The sequence below is a fragment of a genome, unplaced genomic scaffold (genome assembly GCF_019419815.1).
Source record: "Pyrus x bretschneideri cultivar Hongxiangsu unplaced genomic scaffold, Pyrus_bretschneideri_v1 Contig23, whole genome shotgun sequence".
NCBI lineage: Eukaryota > Viridiplantae > Streptophyta > Magnoliopsida > Rosales > Rosaceae > Pyrus > Pyrus x bretschneideri.
The window spans coordinates 5,721,178-5,738,049 of NW_025999535.1; the positions used below are offsets into that span (position 1 = coordinate 5,721,178).

General features: G+C 38.7%; 2 protein-coding genes across 8 annotated transcripts; one reads left to right on the forward strand and one right to left on the reverse strand.

The window, feature by feature from the left end:
• Positions 1-877: 877 nt before the first annotated feature.
• LOC103927391 (mediator of RNA polymerase II transcription subunit 1-like) lies at positions 878-4,300 on the forward strand. 2 transcript variants are annotated; one of them, XM_048585862.1, is made up of 6 exons: positions 878-1,134; positions 1,778-1,842; positions 1,982-2,011; positions 2,119-3,001; positions 3,286-3,558; positions 4,058-4,300. In XM_048585862.1, the coding sequence occupies exons 1-6, from the start codon at positions 1,006-1,008 to the stop codon at positions 4,124-4,126; spliced, it is 1,449 nt and encodes a 482-aa protein (XP_048441819.1). In that variant the 5' UTR covers positions 878-1,005; the 3' UTR covers positions 4,127-4,300. The 2 variants fall into 2 exon arrangements, with proteins under 2 accessions (XP_048441819.1, XP_009334583.2); XM_009336308.2 differs by having other exon boundaries at positions 881-1,110.
• Positions 4,301-4,495: 195 nt separating this feature from the next.
• Positions 4,496-16,202, reverse strand: LOC125478086 (double-strand break repair protein MRE11-like). 6 transcript variants are annotated; one of them, XR_007258900.1, is made up of 24 exons: positions 16,057-16,202; positions 15,498-15,538; positions 15,281-15,416; positions 14,920-15,077; positions 14,553-14,643; positions 13,684-13,803; positions 13,505-13,573; positions 13,328-13,419; positions 13,084-13,186; positions 12,810-12,917; positions 12,645-12,707; positions 12,501-12,572; positions 12,303-12,380; positions 12,027-12,089; positions 11,876-11,936; positions 8,010-8,194; positions 7,607-7,720; positions 7,439-7,516; positions 6,938-7,009; positions 6,560-6,813; positions 5,814-5,931; positions 5,351-5,548; positions 4,954-5,223; positions 4,496-4,808 (listed from the first exon to the last, which is right to left on the reverse strand). XR_007258900.1 is itself a non-coding variant. In XM_048585857.1 (23 exons), the coding sequence occupies exons 2-23, from the start codon at positions 15,512-15,514 to the stop codon at positions 5,191-5,193; spliced, it is 2,283 nt and encodes a 760-aa protein (XP_048441814.1). In that variant the 5' UTR covers positions 15,515-15,538; positions 16,057-16,202; the 3' UTR covers positions 4,838-5,190. The 6 variants fall into 6 exon arrangements, 5 of the variants coding, with proteins under 5 accessions (XP_048441814.1, XP_048441816.1, XP_048441815.1 ...); XM_048585857.1 differs by lacking the exon at positions 4,496-4,808 and having other exon boundaries at positions 4,838-5,223; XM_048585859.1 differs by lacking the exon at positions 4,496-4,808 and having other exon boundaries at positions 4,838-5,223; positions 8,112-8,194; positions 16,057-16,201.
• Between the last annotated feature and the right edge of the window lie 670 nt (positions 16,203-16,872).

Consider the following 16,872-nt stretch of genomic DNA (forward strand, 5'->3'; position numbering starts at 1 on the left):
TTATGTAAAAGTTAATTATGTTAACCTTATATGGATATATAATTAAAACACAAACGAATGAGTGGCTAACCTTATTTCCGTGGCAACCATGGAAGGACGAAGGTTGCGGCAACACCAAAGTTTTCTACAAACACTTATTCGGATACAACTACTTTATGAGAAACATTTTCTTGTGTTGTCTAGGGTTTGCATACTGGCGAAGATTTTAGGATTCCTCTAGTATTTATACTGGCTAAATAGTGGGGAGGAGGTTTGGTTCTCAACTTATATATCTGTAGTTGAATTTACGTATACTTACACCTACGTACAATATATTCACACCATGGTAAAAAAAAAAACAAGAGTATAACCATAATTATCAGAATTGGTAGAAAACACCTGTAGTTCACTAGATCTGGTAAACAATCCAAAGTTGGAGATACGTCGATCGGACAACATGGATATTGATAACTAGAGAAAATTTCAATTAAAAAATTTTGAGAAAATAAAAACTCATCTAATTAAAAAGACAAGATATATAGATATAATATAGGCAAATTATGATGGTTCGGCCTCTTTTCATGGACGACTTATTTCAATATTTTTCACCAAGTTACTTCATTTTGATTTGATTTCGAGAACATATTTTAATGCAACTTCTACATCAATTTAAAAATGAGTCACACATATGATCAAATAGACGAAAAATGTATTTCAAGGTAATTTTGAAACCTCTAAATACAATACAATAGGTAAAAAATTAAACCCAACGCCCCGGCCCATAACCAATACGAGACCGACGACCTTCCATTTCTTTTCCTGGATCAAATTTGAATCCCACCAACGGTCAAATGGTTTGAGCTCGCGCTCTCCATTCGCAATAATAAACAACGGTCTGCATCGGGGACCTGCTGATCAATCCCAGCCGTCCAAACAAAACGACGACGCTGGGCGCTCGCAGCGGTGAAAGCTCAAACGGCATACATACTTCCTCCCAAATTAGCAAAATAGAAGCACAAATGGAGGATGGATGATAGAAGAAGAAGAAGAAGAAAAGCCCATTCGTCTGCGGCTTTTGAGGAGGACAAGAACATGGCTCTAAAGAATAGCAACGATCACTGGGCATTTCTGGTACAAATCATCTTCCTTGAACTTGTTTTCCCTCTCTCTCTCTCTCTCTCTCTCTCTCTCTCCCCTCTCGGATTAAGGGTTTTTTTTTTTTTGGGTTGGAATTTGGGGTTCTTGGATTTAATTGGCTTTTTTTTTTGTTTTTGGTTTAATTTTGAGTTCTTTGAAATTGGACTTATTGTGTTTAGGAATCTTGTTTGCTTGAAACGTGGGTCGTCTTGTTATTAATGTGGGTTTCTGAATTTGATATCTTTAATCTTGTTTCTGGGTTTTGATTTGAGCTTATGACAGTTTTCGATTTCTGGGTTTTTTTGTTTTTGTGAATTTCTGTGGGTTCTGGCAATTCCTGAGTTCCGAGTTCTCGTATTGTATGGATGTTTGCATTCTTATTCATGTTCATGTTTACAACCTTCTATTTCTTTTTCTTAGTCTACATTTTCTCAGCAACCAAACATATCCTAACCAACTCTGAAGGTGCATTTTGTTCTTGTGAATCGATTGCGTTCGGTTCTCTCTTTACACAGTGTGGAATAGAAAAAGGATTTGGAGTTTTAAATATTCACAGAAACCCATTATTACATTAGGATTAGCTTGCAATCTTTTTTATTTCATGCAATTTCTCTGGACCCTTAATTTACTTGTTTACTTCTTTCTTTGCTGATCGATACAGGAAGAAATTGAAGCGCCTATGTGGGTTGATCTCACATTAGAAGCCAACTCAACAAACCAACATATGTGGGTTCTACTATGCTCAGTAGCAAATATCGTCACGTTCCCACAAGTTTTTTTCTCTTTAATTTTCAGAAATGGTTTATAATTCAGTAAGTATATGTGATGCCAATTTTTAATTCTTCTTTATTTGGATACATTGCAGTGATGATGACTGGTTTTATAGAAGCCATCTGTAAGTATCCTCTAACCCTTTGATTATTCGGTATTATCCATTTTGTCTTTTGGATTCATGTCGTCCAAGAGGAATGCTGAGTTCTGGTAATTTGATGGAATTATTAGGTTCCACCAATGCTCTTCACGCCAGTTGAAGGCTGCATTTTCGAATTCCGGTGAGGATAGTATAGGCCTAAACTTTGACTTAGTAGGACCATCTTCACCACAACTTCCGTCTTCTGTCTCTAAGTCAAGAGGCAAAGACTTCGTAAGCAAGAAATGGAGAGGGGAAAACCAGGATTTTACAGATAAGCGGCACCTAGACAAAGTTCTGAGTGGGACATCTTCCTGTGGGAATTCAGGGTCCAGTGATAAGATGAAACCCAAATCAAGCTTTATACAGTTGAAAGGAACATCCAGTTCCAAATCAAGTTCAGTTTGCAAAAGCAGTTTAACTACAAATCACATACCCAGTTGCTCTAAGCCAACGTCTTCTGGTGGGGATCCAACATGTAGTTTGAGTTCTGTGACAAACAAGGCAGATGAAAGCAGTACAACAAGCACCATAACATCAGAGATTGGTCAGCAGCAGCAACAACAAAAGTTTATGGAGAAATCAAATCCAATATTGAGTAAAACAAATGGGATATTTTCAGTCATAAAGGCTGGTTTCAGGAAAAGTGGTATTACAAGGCCAGCAGCCAGAGTGGAGATTAATGGTGATAGAAGGCAATCAAGAGTCCATAAATCTTCATCCAGTAAGTCTAGTGTGGGATCATCATCAAATCCTCGTTCTGAGGGCAGGGCCTCAACATCTACATCAATACAGTACAAAGAAAGAACCCCAGATAGCAGAAATGTGGCAAGAATGAGTTATGCAACCAAGAACAGAATAAGACCTTCCAAAGTATCCAAGCCGTCTACTCATAAGATTGAGAGAGGGACTGCAAGCAACAGAATGGGACCTAATGTTTCGAAGTCAGTCCACGTGGAAGCTGCAAAACCAAAGGTAAGATGTTGTAAAACTAGTAATTGCTACTAGTAAGGGACTTCTCTATACTCTATCTAAAACCATTAGGCTGATGGGAAATTTATCTCATTCTCTACCTGTTTTTGTAACACGAGTTAAAAATTACTCCCCTCTATGAAAAGCAATTTTAGGGCTGCCATATTTGCTCATGGTTTTCTTGCAATTTATTTTGTACATTTTATTCATATTGAATTTGATCTTGCTTCATAGTATGCAGTGATGGACCACGAGATTGATGTTAACGTGAATCAGTGTTTGTACAGGTTCAAAATCAGATTCAGAGAAGGAAACCTCTGGAATCAGTTAGAGTTAATGAAAATAAATCAACTACTGCTACTGTAAAATCCAAGGAGAAACCAGTAGTTGGTGGATCTAACAGAATGGCTGCCTCAGGAAAAGAGAATGTGAAAGGGAAGATGGCTGGGAGTCAGAAATGCAGTAACAAAGGCATTGCTCCAGTAACCAAGGTTTGGAGTCCGAAGGGGACAAAACAGAGCATTTTGCAAAGGACTGACAGAACAGGACTGGCTGGGAAGGTACATTAATGCTTAATAGTCAATTAATTAGTTCTTTGTTATCTTTTGTCTTTGTCTAAAGGTTATAACCTTAGAGTATTAGTTCTTTGTTATCTCTTGTCTTTGTCTAAAGGTTATAACCTTTAGAGTAAAAACAATTCTTACGCAACGTTACTAAAAATTAAATCGAGGTTAGCTATCCAAGGAGAGAAGTTAAATTGACCAAAAACACTTGATTTTGGAAGTGAATACCAAGAGACAATTCAGATGATTAGTGTAAGCCAATAGGAGTTATCAATTATAAATACCACCTACATCTTCAAATAAGTTGTTTTCATTTTCATTCGTTGAAACCGGTTTTACATGCAACGATAGATAATGCACTCAAGACAGGGAAGCGATTTTAATTAAATCTGTGTTCCATAATCCCATTACCATGTCTGATTAGTAGAGTGTACCACTGATGAATTGCAGACGTTTTCGCTCAATAATCTGATAACGTCGAGCTTATTTTGAGCAGGGAAAAATGGACGGTCAAAGCCATTTGGTAAGCCTGAAGGATATTCCAAAGAGACCCCATTTCAGATGAGAGACAGAGACCAGTGCAGCCTAACCGATTTGTATGTGGAGCGTAAACCTAACATCGGTTGTAACACTGGAGGCAAAGTAGAGTGAAACAAAGTTCGGCCACGGTGTGTCCAACATTTTGGTGGTATCATTTTGTTCTTGTGGCGTCAAACTGTTCCAAAAATTTCTCACCCAGAGAATCCATCAGTATGTCTATGGAAGTTTATCTTCTGATTGTCATATAACTTGTGTTGTTATGTGCACATTTTTGAGGTGATCTTTTGTCCGAGTTGCGATGCTTTTGTCTCTTCGGTGGCGCTAATATCATCCCTCGCACACATAATTCTCCCACCGAAATCCTTTCATTGTGACGAATTGAAAGAGAGAGGGAGTGTGAATCTGTCATTTATATAAGCACAATATAGATTGCTTGCTTCGAAAGCGTAAATCGTTTGCTTTGATGAAATGTTAAACGTGCAAATCGCTTGCTTCGAATGTGTAATACAAGTCCATGTTTTCTTGACTTCCAAAACTATAAGCACCATATAGATTACAAGCCATCCCAGCCAGCAGGGTTGCTTCCAAGCTAAAACAAATCAGATGGATGTTGCGACCGAAAGCACCAGCCAACCTGCCTGTTGATACTCTGGCTGCTGTGTTTGGTGGCCGGAAAGCATGGCCGTCACGATGCTCACAATCTTTAACTAATGAAAATTATGGTTAAGAGTTAGTGTAAAAGGAAATAGGAATTATGCATAATCTGAAAGGAAGTCTGCTTCTCTCTCTGTAACACCCCAAAATTTTCAATGTCTCTCACGTCATGTATCACTCAACACAGATTTACAGTACCTGGAAAAAACACAAACTCGATTTGGAACAAAATCAACTGATGCGGGCATCCACTCATATAACGATCAAATTACATTTTGCAACCTTCGGAAGGAACATTCAAACAGCTTGAATGTAGACTTAAATCCTAAGCCTCTGCGGATGGATTGTCTTTAGCCCCGAAGTGGAGATACATAAAGTGGAAACCGGCATAAGGTTGGATTACCTCGTCGAAGCATGGGTGAACTTTACTGATTGTTACCTTCTAAGAGAGCCATAATTTCTCGTGACCTACAAAAAGGGAGAATAAAAGGTCAGTACTACAGAAATCTCACAAGAACAAAATCAGGCAGTCCTATAAATTGCCATACTGATTTAAAGAATACAAGTAAAAAGAAATAGAAGAAAGAAGAACAACCCGAGGCAGATGCTTATTTAATCTCTTTGTCACATCTTCATCATCGTCGTCATCATCATCTTTGTTCATAAACATTCGGTTAACTGCAGAGCTATCTGACTTCTTTCCACGTTTAGATGGTTGTGTAGAGCCTCTTCCTCTCCCCCTTGGAGCAGCCCTTTTCCGTCCTTTACTTGGTGGAAGAATTTCATCATTTTCCTTCAATAATTGAAACCATATTATCTTATCAAATTAATATCACAAGCCCACATTGCTTTTGTTTATGGAACGTGTAGACGTGCAAAATTATATAATGGCTGACACAAGGCAAATGGAGGTTGTGTATTGGTAGACTTGGAAAAAAAAAAAATCATACGAAAGAGACACAGGCAACTGACACTAACATAAGAACAGGTGTTCAACTTTTCATTAGCTACCACTGATTTAATACCCTAACTCAGTTAAGCAAGAAGGTAATCCATACCGAACTGTTGTCAACCTCATCAATTCCAAGTTTCCCCGACTCTTCACTCAGAGAATCCACATCATCTCCATCATCTGCAATACTTTGAACAGCGGCAGTTGCAGCAACTGATGCAGATCTGCAGTGACTATATTAGCTAAGATATTTAATTGGGAACATGAATGCAATAACTTATAAAAGCAAAATAAACCAAATGCGCAGCAGACTATTCACTGCATGCAGTACACTACTGAGAAAAATTCCTCACGAGTCATGATTTTGCATTTTCAATGTCAGAACCTGTTTTCTTGTCTAATTCAAGTCTTAAAACAAAAGTTTGTTTCTTAATAAGACTGCATAAGCGTGACATTAGTTCTTTTTCATCCCAATTGCCTCTCATAGTGAGTTTGTTGAACCCCAGTCGGCATCACCAACTGTAAGGGGGAAAAGGATATGATATTGATCTTTTATAACAGAAAAAGTAACAAATATAGAAAAAAATAAATGAACTTGCTATGGAAAAGCTAAAGTTGTATAATGGTTAAAGGGTACTAGTTGAATCAAAGCGTACTTGAAGAACCTCTTTTCATCTTGTTTTCTACTTGGCTTTTGTGCTAGACTTTAATGCTGAATCCCACACGGTGGGAGCTTATCTTACAACTATATTTGTTTTTACACATTTCTCTCTTAGCCCTATAAAGCTACTGAACAAAATGCTATTTATTAATTAATGTTTTAAAATGATGTGGTCAGTTTCAATGAAAAACCTCTGAGAATGCCGAAATCCAAGAGATGCATCGAGAGTCGTCTGCTTCAAGGTACTGGTGCCCCTGCCCCTGCCCCTGCCCCTGCCCCCGCCCCTTCCTCTTGTTGTAGTTTTACCCTTACCAACTTCTGAGGTGGACGTCCTGCTGTTGCGGCCTCTGGCAGTGGATGTTGAGCCAGTCATCTGCATTGCATCTTCATCATCACTGAAGGAAACTGCACTTGCAGTTCCAGCAGCACTTGTACCTCTGAAATCCTACACGTGGAAAAAAGTTTAAAAAAGAAAATAGTAGGCACATCTATCAGCCAAAAGATTCTGAAATGGATGAAACACAGAAAACCGATGCAAATTCTCGAAAGCATACTAAAATCAGAATTACCTCCCAAGGAGGGGCAGTGGAGGAGAATGGAGAGTTATTCTTAGACTGCGTAGGCCTTTCCTTGACACGTTCCTGCGCATATAATATAAATGTCTGGTCAATGTAAAATGGAAACAAGCCCTCAATTGCCATTGTGATGCTTAGGCCACATCAGGGTGAGATGTTTGACGAAAAGTAGCTCCTTAGAACCTAACACGAATTCCAGACTTCTATGTTTTCTCTTTTATGTCAAAGCTGCCTCCTATTATGATCAGATTACAAACCTTGAGCCACCTATATATTTTTTTCCCATATCTAAGAACTAAAGCCAAACTAAATGAAATTAGCACAAGAGGTCTCAAGAGACTAAAAGTCAACTACCATGCATTTGGGAACTGATTGCCTTCTTTCAAACCCCAAAGAGTGCTAAGCAGGGCAAAATAATTGTCCATGAAACTGACTAGAATAGCGTAATACTTGATCACAAATGAAAGAAAATATTTGAAATTTAATCATTCTTGCCTGCAAACACTCTCCGACTTTAACGATTAAATCTTCCTCTTCAAATGTTACAGTATCTGGATCCTTAGCAATTTTCTTCTGTAGAAGTAGAAAAAGGAATTGTCATAGCATACTTCAAAAAAAAGAATACAACAAATTGTTGAAACTTTAAAGAAAGCAAGTACTCACTCGAGTTTCTTCAAGATTGTATTTCACGCAAGAATAAAAAGCCATTTTGTCATCCTTACTAACAAAATTGTGTAATGCAATGTCCAAATCATTGACAGGAAGGATCTCCATTTTCTGCATCATCAGATATCACCATGAGGGTTTTAACCATAAAATATAATCTACACGCTGTAAGCCATTAGTAATTGTTTTATCATTTTCAATATTTTCCACGACTTCCATTTTAGCAGTAATCCAAAAAAAAAGAAATCGTATCCTGGAATCATAAACCGTTGCTTATGATAGAAAAGGACAAAAAGAGCCAATTTCCAATCACATTCAGTATTCCAGTAAAAGATTTTCCAGGCAGTTGAGGTGTGCGTTTCTGAGCCCTTGTGGAACTGTTTATTCGCAAGAAACTTACAAAACTATATTCTGTAAATAAACAAATCAAGTGTTCCACTGGATGAGAAGTACAAGATGGCATGATATACTGAGTACAGGAAACGAATATGACGGCTGATACCAGATTATTTTCAGCAACCAAGGCCTCTATGTTTTGCTGATTTAGTTCTTCTGGGCGAAGCCGTTCAGAATCATCAATTTTAGCTACAAAAAAGATAAGAAATAAGTAACTGAAAATCTGTGAATATATGAATGCTAACAATTAATGGACTTCAGTAATAGCTCTGACTGAAATGAAATCCCCGAGTAACAGGTTGTACTGTAATAGTGATGTCTAACAGAACTTCTCTAACAACAACAACAACAACAACAAAGCCTTTTCCCACTAAGTGGGGTCGGCTATATGAATCCTAAAACGCCATTGCGCTCGATTCTGTGTCATGTCCTTCGTTAGATCCAAGTACTCTAAGTCTTTTCTTAGAGTCTCTTCCAAAGTTTTCCTAGGTCTTCCTCTACCCCTTCGACCCTGGACGTCTATCCCGTAGTCGCATCTTCTAACCAGAGCATCAATAGGCCTTCTTTGCACATGTCCAAATCACGGTAACCGATTTTCTCTCATCTTTCCTTCAATTTCGGCTACTCCTACTTTACCTTGGATATCCTCATTCCTAATCTTATTCTTTCTCGTGTGCCCACACATCCAACGAAGCATCCTCATCTCCGCTACACCCATTTTATGTACGTGTTGATGCTTCACCGCTCAACATTCCGTGCCATATAGCATCGTCGGCCTTATTGCTGTCCTATAAAATTTTCCCTTGAGCTTCAGTGGCATACAACGGTCACACAACACGCCGGGTGCACTCTTCCACTTCATCCATCCAGCTTGTATTCTACGGTTGAGGTCTCCATCTAATTCTCCGTTCTCTGCAAGATAGATCCTAGGTAGTGAAAGCGGTCGCTCTTTGGTACTTCCTAATCTCCGATCCTCACCCCTAACTCATTTTGGCCTCCATTTGCACTGAACTTGCACTCCATATATTCTGTCTTTGATCGGTTTAGGCGAATACCTTTAGATTCCAACACTTCTCTCCAAAGGTTAAGCTTCGCATTTACCCCTTCCTGAGTTTCATCTATCAACACTATATCGTCTACGAAAAGCATACACCAAGGAATATCATCTTGAAATGTCCCGTTAACTCATCCTTTACCAATGCAAAAAGGTAAGGACTTAAGGATGAGCCTTGATGTAACCCTACAGTTATGGGGAAGCTTTCGGTTTATCCTTCATGAGATCTTACGGCAGTCTTTGCTCCATCATACATATCCTTTATAGCTTGGATATATGCTACTCATACTCCTTTCTTCTCTAAAATCCTCCAAAGAATGTCCCTTGGGACCCAATCATACGCTTTTTCCAAATCTATAAAGACCACGTGTAAATCCTTTTTCTTATCTCTATATCTTTCCATCAATCTTTGTAAGAGATAGATTGCCTTCATGGTTGAGCGCCCTGGCATGAACCCGAATTGGTTGTTCGAAACTCGTGTCTCTTGCCTCAATCTATGCTCAATGACTCTCTCCCAGAGCTTCATTGTATGACTCATTAGCTTAATACCCCTATAGTTCATGCAATTTTGCATGTCGCCCTTATTCTTGTAGATAGGCACCAAAGTGCTCTTTCACCACTCATTTGGCTATCTTCTTCGTTTTCAAAATCCTATTGAAAAGGTCTGTGAGCCATGCTATACCCGTCTCTCCAAGACTTTCCGCACTTCGATCAGTATATCATCTGGACCCACTACTTTTCTATGCTTCATCTTTTTCAAAGCTACAACCACTTCTTCCTTCCTGATTTGGCGGTAAAAGGAGTAGTTTCTACACTCTTCTGAGTTACTCAACTCCCCCAAAGAAGCACTCCTTTCATGTCCTTCATTGAAAAGATTATGAAAATAACCTTTCCATCTGTCTTTGACCGCGTTCTCTGTACCAGGAACCTTTCCATCCTCATCCTTGATGCACCTCACTTGGTTTAGGTCCCTTGTCTTCTTTTCCCTTGCTCTAGCTAGTTTATAGATATCCAACTCTCCTTCTTTGGTATCTAGTCGTTTATACATATCGTCATAAGCCGCTAGCTTTGCTTCTCTCATAGCTTTCTTCGCCTCCTGCTTCGCTATTCTATACCTTTCACCATTTTCATCGGTCTTATCCTTGTATAAGGCTTTACAACATTCCTTCTTAGCCTTCACCTTTGTTTGTACCTCCTCATTCCACCACCAAGATTCCTTTTGGTGTGGAGCAAAGCCCTTGGACTCTCCTAATACCTCTTTTGCTACTTTTCGAATACAACTAGCCAGGGAATCCCACCTTTGGCCAGCTTCCCCCTCTTTATCCCACACGCATTGGTTGATTACTTTCTCTTTGAAAATGGCTTGTTTTTCTCCTTTTAGATTCCACCATCTAGTCCTTGGGCACTTCCAAGTCTTGTTCTTTTTTCTCTCTTTTGATACGTACATCCATCACCAACAAGCGATGTTGATTAGCCAAGCTTTCTCCTGGTATAACTTTGCAATCCTTACAAGTTATACGATCCCCTTTCCTCATTAGAAGAAAATCTATTTGTGTTTTTGACGACCCACTCTTGTAGGTGATCACATGTTCTTCTCTCTTCTTAAAGAAGGTGTTGGCTAAGAAGAGATCATATGCCATTGCAAAATCCAAGATGGTTTCCCCATCCTCATTTCTCTCCCCAAAACCATGGCCACCATGAAAACCTCCATGGTTGCCTGTCTCCTTGCCCATGTGTCCATTTAAATCTCCTCCTATAAATACCTTCTCCGTCCGAGCAATTCCTTGCACCAAGTCTCCAAGATCTTCCCAAAATTTCTCCTTCAAACTCGTATCCAAACCTACTTGAGGTGCGTACATACTAATCACATTGATGAGTTCTTGTCCTATTCCAATCTTGATTGCCATAATTCTATCTCCTACCCTCTTGGCATCTACAACATCTTGTGTCAAGGTCTTGTCCACGATGATACCAACACCGTTTCTCATTCTATTTGTGCCCGAATACCAAAGTTTAAAACCTGAGTTTTCTAAATCCTTTGCCTTAAGACCAACCCACTTAGTTTCTTGTAGGCACATAATACTTATCCTTCTCCTCACCATCACTTCCACTACTTCCATAGATTTTCCCGTTAAGGTTCCTATATTCCACGTTCCTAAACGCATTCTACTCTCTTGAACTCTACCCTTTTGTCCTAGCTTCTTCACCCTCCCCCGTCTAATAGGATCAAAGTACTTCTTTTGTGTGTCCTGTGTAAAGTTGATAGGAGCATATGCTCCCAAACAACTTTGAGTGGAGTTGTTCAAAAAGAAGTTTCTATGACCCCCTTACTCATTTAACACTACATCCGGGTGCCGATGGAGATACAATGACCCTTGCTCACTTATCATTGTGCTCGGGCCACACAGCGCGCCACTTACGGGTGACGCCTTAGCTTTGGCGCGATTTCGTTCTGGATTCATTTTCATAAGGATTCAACGTAACCTAGAAGTGCCGGCTGTCGACTACCTGACGCCCTCCCCCTCCTCCTTTATCCGAACTGTCGACTACAAAACTTCTCTAACATGGAGATAATTTCATTTAGTCACATCAAATTTATTACCATCATTTTCATTTGAGATATAACATAAGATTTAACTTGTGGCAATCTAATCTGTTAACATAATGGACCTGTGAGGTTAATATGAAGAAAATCTCATAGGCCACGGGTGCACCAAGCTTCTGGTTACTCAAAAATTAAATAAGGAAATGGAACCTATAAGATAATATAAAAATAACGAATCAACCAATGCAAAATCTACAAGTGTGATAAGTACCTTCACTCCGGCCCTTTGTTGAAGCCTTCGTAAATATAAGAATGTCTTGTGGGTTTGCAACCTTAAAGTCATTACAATAGCAGTTATTTATTTCCAAAATGTGATACTAGAAAAATCAATTAGATTACTGATATAGGATGAGTGAATGTACCTTCCCCACATACTTCTGCCCAAATCTTTGAGGATTTATTGTCATAAATCCAGAATAGTCCACCTGCCAATTGATTGAGAGAAGTTATAATGTCGCTCGGAAGTGGGGGAGGATAGGGTTACACTGGGAAAAAAAAGAGAGAGCATACATATGTGCACAAATACTTGCAGGTCTGAAGGCAAGACATGGGACAGAAAAAAGGCCTAGAGATATGAGAATGCATATATGAGGATCACATCACAATACCCACATCTTAAGTTAAATTGGAAATATTACCTTTATTCGGACCAATGGAAGTTGGAGCTGTGATCCGCTAACAACATTTTTCCTAGATTTCTCTATAAGAGAGTTGACCTATAGAAATTCAAATCTAAATTATTAATATACAGCATATGCATCAGAGGATATAATACATGGAAAAGGAAAGGCAAGGGAAAGTACAACAGTCAAATATTACTTGTCAATTACACTCACCACTTTGTCCAAGTGTTCAAGAATTGAGTTTGGATCATTAGGATCAATTTCAGGTTCATCTTTTAATACAATCTGTAACAGAAAAAAAAAAAAAGGTATTCATCAAAAGTTATTATGTAGATCAAAAGGTCAACACTGAATCACCTCTGTGTACTCAAATGGCCTCACTGACGTCAAAGGAATCTTGGTTGGACGGTATTGATTCCCCTGCATAAAAGTCTGTCAGTATCCAACTCAGCGTGGGAATAGAAAGCATCAAAAGATGCTGCTTTCTGGAAAAAATACATCTAACATTGACTTATGTGCAACCTTAATTTCTAAAAGGAGCACATGCTTTGGCTTTGATTCTCCATCGATCAGTGATGTTGCAACTGAAGAACCAGGTTGTGTAATGTGAAATCCCATCCCTGGAACTTCCTGTCAAAAACAAATCCATGTAAAGTCCTGTAAGCCACCCTCCTAAACAAGACCAAAACTACGCACCCAGAGACAAACACAATCACGCATGTACACACTCAAACTTGTACGACGAGCATGCACATGTGCAAACTGCATATATTGATAAAGCAGTATTCATTGGCACCTGAGGATCCACGAGGCATTCATGTTCATGCCCCCACACTACGAAGTCTAGGAAGCGTGGTAAAAAGTGCTCATTTATGGCATTTTTTGGGTTTGTCTTCACTCTGCAGAAAAAATTATATAACTTCATAAATAGGAACATTGACAACTTAATGTTAAACCACAACCGAATGAAATTCTGATATTAAGTCAGGAGTCCTCAATCATGATCAATCCAATCTCACACACACACACACACACCAAACCTGTTCTGATGAAGCACTAGAATGTTGAACCAGTCTGACACTTCCAACCCTTCTTGAGATTCAGGTCTCATCCATTGTACAGCATGTGGTGTCTGAAATATGAATAATATGTCCAACACATATGTATTTAGAAGCCTGCAAATAAACAGTCGAAAGCGAATTCTCAACATAAAATACCTGAAACATTCTATTGAGCCGTTCATCTCTAATATTTCCGAGACCATAGAGGGCCACTGATGTTGCACCCTGCAATTCAGGAGTTATGAGCCATGCAACATAAAGACAAAATATTCCATTCACCAAAAGAAGACATTAGATCCTCGCAATCCTACTATTTATTAAATCCATTTACTAACCTTCCTCATGAGAATAGGATACACGGTGATCTGACCAACACCAGAACCCCCAAGACCCATTTTCCCAAAATAGTTTACAAGGTTGCACGCTGAGAGAATATCGACAGCAGAAAGATTATCCTGTCAATAACCATAATGTTAAGAAGTACCAATATATGGCACTTAAAACAGCAGTAGCAAACACATTTCAGAAAATCAATAAATATCATATAAGTGTGCGAAAGAGGGGGTCCTTGCTCCTTTTTCGGGTAATAACATAATTTTTATTAAAAAATAACCCAATTCTTCAATATAGAGATAACCATTAGCCTATTGGTACCCTCCCTCTCCATCTTTTAAACTCCCGCTCTCTCTCTCTCTCTCTCTCTCTCTCTCTCTCTCTCTCTCTCCCTCCCTCCCTCCCTCCCTCCCTCCCTCCCTCCCTTCCTCTCTTACAGGAATTGGATATAGAATAACAGAACTGGTCACATCAAAATGCAGCTTATTCCAAAATATGAACATATTTTTCTTGATATTCTGACAAGACCATCCAAATCCTTTACTAACTGTAAATCTACACTTAGAAAACACATCACTGGAGCAAAGGGTATGTCTGAATTTGCTGACAAGCCTAACAAGTTATAAGTTTCTTTCTTGTGAGATAGAAGGCTGATGAGGCTCGTAAGTTGAATCCTGTGGAAACTTGAACCCTCTTATTACAACCAACGAACTTGACCAGTAAGCTATACACGATACCAAACTTGGGTAAAAAACTCTCAAACCATGGTGCTAAAAGTGATTTCTGATGAGAAACATTGATAATGTTAAAAACAGAAATGCAAAGGCAAATGCACAGTTACACACACAACTTCACCAGATAGAATCCATACCACTCCAGCAGGGTCGTCGTGATTTCCATGAATACTAAATACTGGCAATCCAACATTGAAGTGAGGATCTTCATAATTTACATGACCAAATCTGTTAGAACAAGCATGTTATTATTAACCCAAGGGCCTACATGCTTACCATATATCCCTAAATTTTTACAGAAAGGCAAGGTTTCTGATGTGAAATTGAATGCAAAAACACATCGGAGTGAAAAGATAATGTTTGTAGTCCTAAATCTTAATAGTGCAGGGAAATTTTTTTTCCTTTTGCTCAACTAGTGGCATATGAACCAAAGGTCAACTTAGACATATCATTGCAGTAAAATTTCCAAGGAAACAACAAACGTGCAGTTGATTCATAACGTACGTATTTGGAAAATTCAGAGTCTGGTCGCTAACAACTTGGAACTGCACTGGCTGATCATTGAGGCAATGACGACGGAGAATCTCAATGGCCTTAACTAGTGTTGACCTTGAAGGCTTATTCTCATGGAACAGATCACCGCCAAGAAGCAAAAAATCCACCTGATAGTAGATAAATGTCAAAATGTGGTAGTTCACAGAAAGTATAAGGAAACAGTTTCAATTGAATAGAGCTTTGCAATACGCTATTTCTCCAAATCACACAAATTGAAAGAAATAAAGAAAGGGAATCAAACCACACTAGCAAACTGGTATTCCATGGTGTGAGACTACAAATACAGCTAGAAGGAAAAATTAGCTATTACATTTTTTTGTTCCGCTATTGAGCATATCTCATCAAATGCCTGGAATGAATCATGCCGCCGTATTTCATCCTTCTCCATATAACCCAGATGGCAATCCGTAGCAAAAAGTATTCGAAGCGTATCACTAAGATCCTCCCTGAAAATTATTTCACTGAAGCTAAAAATAGAAAATAACATTTGTCCAGAAAATCTAGAAACATATTGCACTGAAATTTACCTTGACAAGTCACCCATACTGATAGTCGATACTCTTTAAGCCTACAACACGTCGAAACCACAGAACAGTTATGATCTTAAAACGCCCCAATTTCGACTAGAATTTTATTTTACCAACACCTGCATTTCCACCGCATTATTTTTAACTCAAAACGCAAATAATTGAAAGGAAAAATATTCAGATATTCCAGTTTCAAGAAACGAATTTGCTAAAAGGTTGCAGTAAATGAAAAACCCCAACATGCAACTTTCGGTATCGAAATAATAAAAAAATCTCAATTCGGATACTGAAAACCGAAATCCAAAAACCCCTAAAACGCAGGGTTTTAGCAGCACAAGAACATAATCAAACAGAGTAAATACGGAAAAGGAAGAACAAATAATCATAGTGAAAGTTCAATTCTCTAGTTGCTGATGAATTCTGTGAAAAAAAAGTTGGAAGCAAAAATTAAAGTAGTATAGTAAGCGATTCAACGGATTCGGTAGTCAAGTACCGAGTTCTTTTCTTTTTCCTGCGTTTTCTCGGGAAACAAACAGTCGATAGCGCGAGAGATGATTACCTGCGTTATAGTGTTGCGAAGACTACTGTGAGTGCGAATGTAGAAGCTGATTCGGCGAAGCTTGGCAGCCGGGAAAAGGAACGGTGGCGGGGAATTTTGAAAGGGCGATGACAGCGGAAACGGAGAAGAAAGGTGGCACTGTTTTCATCGGTTTAAGTACCAAAATACCCCTGGTGATTTCAACTATTAACAATTGTGGCCTAATTTTGGTTTTGTATATTGGGCCGGGGCCTCTGGCTCTGCGTTGGGCCAAGTCAATGGCAAAAGAGCAGGCGTGTAGAGTGACTATCGTGACCACTAGGATAGTGCATAAGCCATTGAAAAATATTCAAGAAATTGGTGGGCAAACAGGGTTTAATTCTTTGGCTGGAAAAATGGGGCTTTATTCTAACATTGAAGAGCTCTCCTTCCCTTCAATCTGAGCACATAAAAAAATAAAAAAATAAAACTTTTTAAACTCAATTAAAAGGTCAATCTGCTTTTCAAAATGTATCACAAGCAAGTCAAGTGACTTAAATTGACAAAACTTTCAATAGAGTAGCTTCGGAATTGATTGCAGGAATTTTACATATGCTTATGTAGTATTAGCACTTACGGCGGCTTAATTTGTGGTAATTATTAGCACTTATGTCGGCTTAATTTGTGGTAATTATTAAGACGTCGGAATTTTTTTTAAATACATTCTATTTTACTTACACTAAGGGGTGGGGAGTGGACTAAACCGCACAATGGACTAGCCATAAATGGTTTGAATTCGTCGTTCGCGAGAATCGAATCTAAACCTAAAACCATTCACTTACAAATGAATAGAAATAC

Bases quoted from the DNA above. Each gene is read 5' to 3' on its own strand.
- LOC103927391 (XM_048585862.1), top strand. From the start codon at position 1,006: ATGGATGATAGAAGAAGAAGAAGAAGAAAAGCCCATTCGTCTGCGGCT. The intron at 2,012-2,118 runs GTAAGTATCCTC...TGGAATTATTAG, and splicing joins TGGTTTTATAGAAGCCATCT to GTTCCACCAATGCTCTTCAC. The intron at 3,002-3,285 runs GTAAGATGTTGT...GTGTTTGTACAG, and splicing joins TGGAAGCTGCAAAACCAAAG to GTTCAAAATCAGATTCAGAG.
- LOC125478086 (XM_048585857.1), bottom strand. The intron at 13,187-13,327 runs GTTTGGTGTGTG...TTTTTTCTGCAG, and splicing joins CTAGTGCTTCATCAGAACAG to AGTGAAGACAAACCCAAAAA. The intron at 11,937-12,026 runs GTACATTCACTC...AATGACTTTAAG, and splicing joins GGCAGAAGTATGTGGGGAAG to GTTGCAAACCCACAAGACAT.